The sequence below is a fragment of the Dicentrarchus labrax genome, unplaced genomic scaffold (genome assembly GCF_905237075.1).
Source record: "Dicentrarchus labrax unplaced genomic scaffold, dlabrax2021, whole genome shotgun sequence".
Classification (NCBI taxonomy): domain Eukaryota; kingdom Metazoa; phylum Chordata; class Actinopteri; family Moronidae; genus Dicentrarchus; species Dicentrarchus labrax.
Genome location: NW_026136708.1, coordinates 17,700,461 through 17,710,042, shown reverse-complemented (window position 1 = coordinate 17,710,042; position 9,582 = coordinate 17,700,461). Strand labels below are relative to the sequence as shown.

Sequence of the window (9,582 nt, the reverse complement as noted above, 5' to 3'; positions counted from 1 at the left end):
AAAGAAAAGCCAAAATCCTACAATATCTACAACAGGTCATCTCATGAAATCAGTTTTAAAGTGAATCCTTAACCTAAGTCCACAGGCAAATTCTGAACATGAACTCAGTGGCTTACACTTGTGAACTTATGTGAACGATGTGTGTGTATATATGTGTGTGTATGTGTAAGAAGCCATGACCACACACGTTTAAAGATAATAGATTTAACACTGATGGGATTGGTAGACTGCACAGTTGAATACAGACACACCTTGACTTGACAGTTACACTCTACATAACTAGTCTACCGACTACACTAAACTGGGCACTTACTCATTCACATCTTTTTCCATCCAATGCAAACTTCACAAAACACAGAAAAATTTGCCCCCATTCCCGACCCTCCCTCCCGACCTGACACCCCCCCCCCCCCTTCCCATCCTGCAAATTTGGGCTACAAATTTTTAGCAACACAAAAGAAATGTTCAGAAAACTCCACAATATACAGTATGTATAGATACTATATCTCCTTTAGGAAACAATCTCATAAATAAAATGTACAGACCAGTAACTGAGATGCTGAACTAAAAGAACGGTATCAAACTGTGGTCAAAAGTGATGACAAATGACCCCCCCCCCCAAGAAAATATTGCACAACTAACACAAAAAGATGGATATTTTCTGTATGACATGCTCATGTTCTTTTCAAATTTTTTTTTAACGTTCAGTAGAGACTTTTTTTGAATTTATTTATTTTTAATCCCCCATCCCTACAACCCTACAACCCCCCTCCCCCGTCCCCCTCCCTCCCATCTGACAGACATGCATCTCGTTGTCATAATGAAAGATCACACTAAAGAATGTAACAATCTCATCGATTCAGAGACCAAAGCAGAGCTGGTCTAAAGCATTATCTTTATAATCGAGAAAGAAGTCTAAACCTCCCTCTTAGGTCCATTTTGTCAACTATTAAATCTGAGCAAATGTATATTTTGGCACACACCTAACTAATGTTATTAAGCCTAAATATTACTGCCCTTTTTTATTGACTTTGGCTACCATCTTTGCAGTGTCCTAATAATTTACTCCTGCCCACGCTCCTACCAGCTGGCCCTGCTCTGCGTCCTTAATTCAACATGAACACAAGCTTGACTGCCTGAAAGGAAAAAAAAAAACGAAACAAAGAGAAAGAAAAACAGCTTTTCAGATTTCAGTGTCAGCTTACTAAACGAACAGATTTCAATAGCTTCATCCTTCATTGGAGTTCTGACTTCAAAGATTCAGTAACAATGATTTCAGCTTAATTGTTAACTTTGTTTTGTGGTTGTAGCTGTCGAGTAGTACGATACAGTACTACACGCTTTGCTCCACACCTGAAATTACACTTAAAACACAGTGGAGACAGGTGTAAACAGACAGTCTGTCGAAGTCACCCAAGTCTCTTTACAACATTTACATATGACTGATATGTATTTACATGACTTCTGAAGTATGAAATGGCATAGGTGGAATATACAAAAATATTTCCTGTACCTTGCTTACATGTTTAGTGTGGTCTTTAAGAGCCGGACAACCCCCAACTACACACTCACTTCACAGAAGTGACAGCAGGTGACAAATCACTTCATGCCAGAGTTGTTCAATTCAGGCCACGGTGACTTCTTTTGCGCCCGTGTCACCATATGTAGATATTTCATTAAGTACAGGATATGTCAGTCAAAGCTTTTCTGTACGCCCCCTCCCCCCGGCCTCCTCCTCCCACCTGAATTAATACACAGCAATATTCAAATTCAGCCACCAGTCTCCCAAATAAAGCAGGTAAGCTGAAATCCATGTTGACAGGGTATGAAGATTGTATATCACAAACAATGACAATAATGTTAAAATTCATATCTGAATAGATAAAACAAAATGTACATATAAATTAATCCATGTAGCAGAGTAACGTTTCTTCTTCCTTCAAAGTCCCAGGAAACCATGTGGAAAAGACTGCAGTTCACCTCCTCTATACTCCTCGACAATCCCAAGTTTTTGACAGTGATGCACCTTCCACAACAGTGAAAAGTGTGACCTCTTAGTAGTGCTCCTAAATGATGCATATATATCTAAGCCTCAATTCCAGCCAAGATAGACTGAGATAGTAACAAAAGGAATGGCAGAGAGAAAAAACAAAAAGACCCTCCTACCCTCGACCATGTTTAGTAATTTAATAAAATCCTAAAAGCAAAAGCAGTATAATAAAGTGGTAACTGTTTCACTGAAGTTTTGTACAGCAATGGATTTCAGTGCCCAGTAGTACCTGTGCGCTCTGGGGAAAAAACAACAACTTTGATCTCCAGAGTGTGGTTTTCAAGTATTACTGCTGCTTCTTTTGAAAACTGCACCTTGATAATTCCTCTCCGTTCAGTTAACCGATCGGTTATCATGTCTATAAGCTTCTTCTAGCTAAAGCAGCATTTATTTGCATGATGATTACCAAAGCTCAGCTCTTTGGCCCTACATGCATTGCAAGGTGCCACCGATTGCCAAACGGAGCAAATCTGAGGGGCATCCTTGGCAAATGCAGCCAATGCTTATTGCACCAACTCTAGTGGCAGCATTGTGTAGTGCAGCGTGATTGTATCTCTCTATGACCAGGGCTGATTTTAGTCTTCTCTCCAAAATCAAAGTTTATTAATCTCAAATGAAACAACTGTGCCCCTTCAACAGATTGCATTTAAATCCCAGATATAACTCAGGGTAAGTAGGGAGAGGGCATCTCATTTGAGGCGTTGAGTAACATTGGCTAAAGCCACTGCGAAGGCTTGCACAGCAGAGAAGGGATACTGGAAGTCCAGGATGTAGGCATTGCCATCAATCCTGCCAAACTGCATCACCTGTGTAGAAAAACAAACATTTAATACAGTTTTTTTCATGTCCTTGACTGTATTTCACAATAATACTTGAAGTGATCATTACAGTATGAGGATAACATGCAGTGAGTGAGTAATGTCTTACCTGTCTGCCCTCCAGTTCAATTTGAAAGTTCTTAGCAGACTCCTGTGTGACACGTCCACCAAAGTCCAGCTGGTAGACCTGCGTGGCTTCATTCCACAGTGGCTGTTTGTTGGCCATTACGTACACAAACCCCTGGCTGCCCAGACCCCGGTCCTCCTTCTCGTTAGCCTTTCGACACTTGATCTCGTCCAGTTCGCTGGCAGCCCTCAGGTTCCTCTTACTCTTCCAGCCCTTCTTACCGCTCTGGCACTGATTGAGCAGCTCATCCCCACTGATGAACAGCTCTGGCTCACTCTCTGAACTGTCCTGGAACTCACTGTTGGCAGTGGCCTTACTCAGCTTCTTGGCCTTCAGCTGCTGCTCTTTCTGTCCCTTCAGCTTTTTCTTGTCCCTTCCTCCCAGCCGCGGACTGGAGATGAGTGAGTTGAAATCACCCAAAGCTCTGCCCTCTTTTTTGGACTTGCTCCCTTCAGCCAGCGGTGGCACATTAGCCTCCTCAGTGCGTCCGTCTACCCGCTTGCGGTTTTTCTTGCTGAACTTCTCAGACCGCTGTGGCACAGGGCTCTCAGTCAACGAGAGCACCTCCTGAAAACTTTCCCCAGCCTCTGCCATGGCCTCCTGTAATCCTCCATGGCTCTGCAGCTCTGCTGGTGGTGGTGGAGGGGGAGGTGGGGGAGGAGGAGGAGGTGAGAGAACATTTTTGTCTATTGCCATGTGGGAGGCTTTTGGTGGTAGTGGCACTGCAGGACTGGGCATAGGTGGGCAAGAGTTATACGTACCCCAAGGAGTGTGAAGGGCAATGGGGGGAATGGGAAGCCCCGCACAAGCGCTTCCTCCTGGATACATGGGTGGGAGAGGGCAGCAGGCAAGGTTTGCCAGGTTTGCAGGGTAACCTGGTGGTAAGACAATGGTTGCATCCTGCTGTGAGAAGGGTACTGGTGCCACCACCTCCTTTGGGGAGGAGCAGGGGCGTGGTGACCCTGGGATGGGCTGAGCTCCAGAATAGGAAGTTGCTGGAGGGTACTGGAGAGAGATCTGGTAGCCTGCAGCTGCTGCAGCAGCTTGAAATGATGCAGCACTGGGGCTGGTGGGGGACTTTGGAGAAAGGACAAAAGGCAGCCTGGACACATCCAAGTGCTGAGCTGGGCTAAGAATAAGTGGGGGTGGTTTGTGTGGTCCAGGGGGGCCATTGGGATTCAGTGTTGCTGTCCGTTCCTGTGGGACCCACACCTCCTCCGTGGCAGCTGGGTCCCACTGATAGGGAGGTGGGCGTTTCACAACCAGCCCTGGTGCATCATTTCCTCCTAGTGCCAGATGCCTCAGTGACTGGTTCAGTGTTTCATCCTCAGTAAATGCTGAATTAACATAATCAGCCCTGTCTCTGCTACTTCCTCCTCCTCCTGTTACAGTCCCAGATCCTTCAAGAGAGCTCAGCAGGTTGTAAGAGGACTGGGAGGCCAGAGCAGTAGCGCTGTTGGAGTGAACGATAACTGTGCTGTGTGGCGCCCCGTTCCCTGGAGGGAAATCCTGTCTGATAATAGTTCCTCCTGCTATCCCATTAGCACTTCCTGGAGCAGTGCTTCCAACACTGGATCCACTGCTACACTGACTGCAGGTGTATAAGGCTGTTGGCACCCTCTGCTGGAATGATGCTGCTAGTGCACCACTGTTTTTAGCCTTTGGAGGCAGTGGTCTGGGTGGTTCCAGCATCTGGGAAACTTTAAGAGCGGCCTCTCGGCTGTTCCTCCTGAGAGTAGCATGGATTAGGCTGCTGTCGAGCCTCTGTCCAGGGTTCCTGCCAACAGCACTGTTCTGATTGGCTGCGTCAGGGTATGGGGGCGGGTCTCCACTGGGTATGGAATAGCGAGGTGCAGTGAGTCTGTTGAGCGTGGCTGAGGTGTAGGGCAGCTGGATTTTCTTGTCAGCTGAGGAGGTGGATGATGAGGAAGTGACCCTGAGAGTGGCAGAGCTGCCAGGTCCCTGGAGTGTGTAGACATTCTGATTGCAGACAAGGCGTGTTCGAGGACGACATACTTCCTCCACATTCCCACTGCTGTCAAATGTCGTTATCCTCTCATATCCCAGTGGTGTGGGGTATGCTTGTTGCTGACCTGAAGGATAAAGTGGGAACTCTCCCTTCTTCATACAAAGGTCACCAGGGGGAGGAGTCCCATTGGCGCCTCCTCCTGCTCCAGATGCAGCATTAGAGGCTGCAGCGGAGGCTGATGCTGCTGCAGCAGCAGCTGCTGCGGCAGCCACAGCGGCGGCCACTGTCCCGGGGTAGGGGGGCGGGGGGTTCATCTTGCTGAGCTCTAGAGGGGCACTGAACACCACAGTATCACCCTCAGCCAGCTGTGGAGTTGACCGAGTGGTTTTGATTTTCAGTAAGTGTTCGTGTTCGCCCCCCACTGCTCTCTCAACCACTAAATCAGAAGGTGGATGAGGGATCTGTATCTGCAGCGCTCCCGGCTGGAGCTGGTGCACAGATGCACCTGAAGGCTGTCCTGATGACATAGAGGGAACAGGAATTTGAATTTGGAGCTGCTGCTGAAGTTGATGGTGGTGCTGCTGTTGCTGCAGCTGATGCTGCTGCTGTGATTGCTGTTGATGATGTATTTGCTGCTGTTGCTGCAGGTGCTGCTGAATTTGTTGATGCTGCTGTTGTAGTTGTTGCTGTTGCTGTATGTGCTGTTGGAGCTGATGTTGATGCTGCTGTTGCTGTATGTGTTGGAGCTGCTGCTGAATGTGATGCTGCTGAATGTGCTGTTGCTGAAGCTGCTGTTGTTGTTGTATGTGTTGGTGCTGCAGCATCTGCTGCTGCTGCTGTTGGAGTTGCTGCTGCTGCTGTTGGAGCTGTTGCTGCTGCTGCTGGAGCTGTTGCTGCTGCTGCTGTTGGAGTTGTTGCTGCTGCTGCTGGAGTTGCTGCTGCTGCTGCTGTTGGAGTTGTTGCTGCTGCTGCTGTTGTTGTTGGAGTTGTTGTTGGTGGTGCTGAATTTGTTGGTGGTGTTGTAGCTGTTGCTGTTGATGGTGGTGCTGTTGCTGCTGCTGTTGTTGTTGTTGATGGTGACTTGGTTGTTGTTGCTGTTGTTGTGAAGGATGATGAGAAGGTGGAGGTCCCACCATTAGGCGACCCATTTCTAGTCCCCCAAAGATGACCTGACCAGGACTGGAGTACCTGGTGGGAACTGTGTACTGGGCTGTCAGGATGGTGTCCTGGCTTTGGTCTGACGCACCTGCAGCAGCCCCAGCAGGGTTTGCTGTGGGATTTGTTAGGACATCCAGCTGAACATTTTGATTTGCTAGGAGTGACTGGACCAGACCGATGCTTTGGGCAGGCGAAATGGCCTGGGCGGGACTGTGAATGGGGGCAATAGGGATGTTGACAGTGCAGGGTGGGTTGTCGTCGGCACCACCAGCAGGGCCTGTGACAGGCAGGTCATCTTCATCTTCACTGAAGACGTTGGGGCTAAAGACAGGCAGATTGATGTAGTCCATGGAGATCTTACGCACCTCAGGCAGGTAGATGGTCATCTGTCTAGGCTGCAGATGGAGGAGGCTTGTCTTATAAATGACTAGGGGGAGAAAGACAGAATGAGTAAGAATGAGAATACAAATAAAAAGGTAACTGAAAAATCAGACTAATGACAATAAATGTTATTCATTTATCCATTTAGGGATAAATGCTAAAGGCAAAGGTGTTGATTGGTTACCTGCACCAAGATTGGTTGGCAAGAATGTGGCCAGCCCCACAATCTTGAACTTTGTTCCCCAAATATTGGATGTGACCTGAGCAAGGTAATTTTGCTGCAAGAGAGGAAGAAAGATAATCATTGGTTACTATTTAAACGTACAAAAGATCTACAGAATAAATAAAGTTCACCATCGAACAAAACAAAATAATGAACAAAGCTTAAATAATTTGACTTTTACCTGAGTGATGTCATCTAGAGGAAATTCCCTCCGTGTTAGACTGGGTGACCCAATCGAGGGTTTCCGTATAGGTAACCGTGGTGACCTGGAGATCTCTTGTGTAGCACGGGACAGTTTGGGCGATTTTCTGGGATCAATGTTGATCCTGTTGGTAAAGGGACAAACTAAGTCTCTACAGAGAAGGTAGCAAATAAAAAAAAGAATGTTTAGGCATGCAGTGAACGGTTGGAGGACGGAGGGACAACAATGTATGACATCTGAATGCATCATTAGGTTCTCTGCTGTCACAGAAAAATCTGAAATAATGCTGAATAACTGGGACTTATGTAGGAAATTATTTTTTAAAGACAACAAACAGCCTCTATGCACATGGACTGATGACTGCTGATGGGTCAAAGAACCAAGTTTCACACACATAAAACAGAAACATTGGCATGCTGCAGTACAAACAGGTACGAGGGGGCTGGTTACCTGGGCAGTTTGGGGGATTTGCTGCCCCTGGATATCTTTGGAGATTTCTTGCCAACCCAGTCGTCACTCAGCTCAATGTCACTGGAGTCTGAGCAGTTACAGCTGTCAATCATGGCAGATATCAAACTGTTGCCGTATATCTCATCTGAGCAGAGAAAATAAGAGCAGGGAAAGAATGGAGTAAGTTTTGAGTAAACAGATTGTGAATGTGTAGTCCTCAAGAAAAACTTTACTAAAAACAGAGCTAATATGTGGTGTTGTTTGTTCTCTTATTTACAATGATGCAGCAAAACTGTCACTTTGATGTTAAAAATAACATAATTGGCAAACACTTTCATAATCTTGCTGTTTCATGAGTATAACCTTGTGGACTAAATCAAGGAGGAAGACTTTGGAAATTAAAAAATACATTTGGCATTGGAGGAAATCTACTTTAACAACCTGGAGGTAGAAACCTTCATAATTTATGCAAAACATTACACATCACATGATGGCAGTAGCAATGTTCCACCATTTCTACAGATAAACATTTAAGCTCACTCGGTCCTAACAATTGTTTCAGTGCTTTCAATACTTCTCTTTTTCATCATTCATATGGAGTCTGTGAACCACTTCTGCTCCAGTTTAGGTCAAGCTAATTTATTTGATGGACATTAAAGTGTGGATGGGCTGGAACCATTTCATGGCTGGCTTCATTTATCACTGTGTGGGGAGGGTGCAGGTTGATTTATGAGGAACCCAGGGGCCATCAGAGCCCCCATTAAACAGCTTTTAATTAACATGGGCCCAGTCTGCCCTATGTGACTAAAACATACTCACTCTCTGAGTGCCAACTCAAGAAACTCAAATAACTGGAAAAGTACTGGAGCAGGCAAATATGTCTGGGAGGAATACATCTAGCGGTTCTATTTTAATCTTTACAAACAGTAAAACATGCGTGTACAGTATGTAATGATTAAATAACTCATATTAGTATTATCGAAAACACATTTTGGTTCTTGAACAGCCATCCAAATCCAGGTCTGTTACACACAGGGTAGTAAGAGCTCATTGAACACACGAGTGTAAGAAATTCTAATATACTTTACAATTACGTAGGGATGTCCCAATCCAAGTCATATAATATTGAGTCGATCCAATACTTGTATTTTTTTTTAGATAATACAGTGCACACATCAAGTACATTAAAGTTATTAAAATCAATCAAATGCTTGACAATTACATAGCTCTGCATCGCATTAAGAAACAAAATGCCTGTTTTACCTGTTTTTCCATCCGTCTTGGGGTCCATAATGACAAACTCTGGACGCAGTTTACTTATTCGTCTGCCTTTGAGGATAGGCACCAGACCTCCTAGGTACTCCAGGTACAGAGTGTAGCAGGGCCCCCCAACCTCAGGGTTATCCTCTGTACGCTTCATGGTACAGTGCAGACGCTCGTTTCCAGCTGTCGGGTAGCTCACAAAATCGCGCATGTTGTTGGGATCTGGGATGGGGGGCTGAAAGAGAAAACATGGGGTTGTAGAGAAGTTCAAATACATTTGAAGTGTATTGCTATTAAAGATTGTTAGAGATACACTTTGCCTGGGCTAATCTCGGTCCAGTAATGACTTGCTGTTTCAGAAGGTAACATCTATGACAGCACTGGCATGCATCAAGTAAGTTTCCAGGAAGCTCTTCATGTTTATTGTTTATGGTTTTAATGGATCTAGCACCTCCTGTTCTGGGTTACCTTGATGGTGGGGACGAAAGCAGTAGTGACGTAAGAACAGAGGCGGGAAGGCATGGTGAGCTTGGCAACATCTTTTTCCTCCTTCACTGCTGTGGCGATGCCCTGCTGGCAGAGTAGCTGCAAGTTGGCAACGCGGTGCTCCACTCGCACAACGTAGAGCGCCGGGCCACAGGCCAAGAACAGACGAGAGTCCCGGTGACCCCAGCACAGCGTAGTGATGGGGCGCTGCAGGGTGATGGAGTAGATACATTGGAGAGAGGATAAGAGTGTTTTGTCACATTTACGGCATACTGCAATACATCTTTTCAAAACAGTTCATATTCAGCATAAAAGACGGATCAATGTTTGGGTTTCTGACTGTTATGGCGGCGATAAAACTCTTTCTTGAACTTTGCAGGCATGTCTTCATTCATTAATATTCTTTTAATCTTCTTGGAAGGTTTGACACATGGTGCAGCATCTTGAATGTTAGA

The 9,582-nt window shown here is 45.7% G+C and overlaps 1 protein-coding gene across 5 annotated transcripts in view; it reads right to left on the bottom strand.

Moving 5' to 3' along the window:
• Positions 1-908: 908 nt before the first annotated feature.
• Positions 909-9,582, bottom strand: part of tulp4a (TUB like protein 4a) — a 29,283-nt gene continuing 20,609 nt past the window's right edge. For 4 of the 5 annotated variants that reach the window (XM_051408760.1, XM_051408761.1, XM_051408762.1 and 1 more), the window contains exons 8-14: positions 9,110-9,334; positions 8,642-8,876; positions 7,379-7,523; positions 6,908-7,079; positions 6,688-6,781; positions 2,978-6,549; positions 909-2,856 (exon numbers count right to left, since the gene is read on the bottom strand). In XM_051408760.1, the coding sequence (XP_051264720.1) occupies positions 2,740-2,856; positions 2,978-6,549; positions 6,688-6,781; positions 6,908-7,079; positions 7,379-7,523; positions 8,642-8,876; positions 9,110-9,334 (4,560 nt within the window). In that variant the 3' untranslated portion in view covers positions 909-2,739. The remainder of the gene's footprint in view (positions 2,857-2,977; positions 6,550-6,687; positions 6,782-6,907; positions 7,080-7,378; positions 7,524-8,641; positions 8,877-9,109; positions 9,335-9,582) is intronic. The other variant, XM_051408764.1, reaches the window with a different exon arrangement.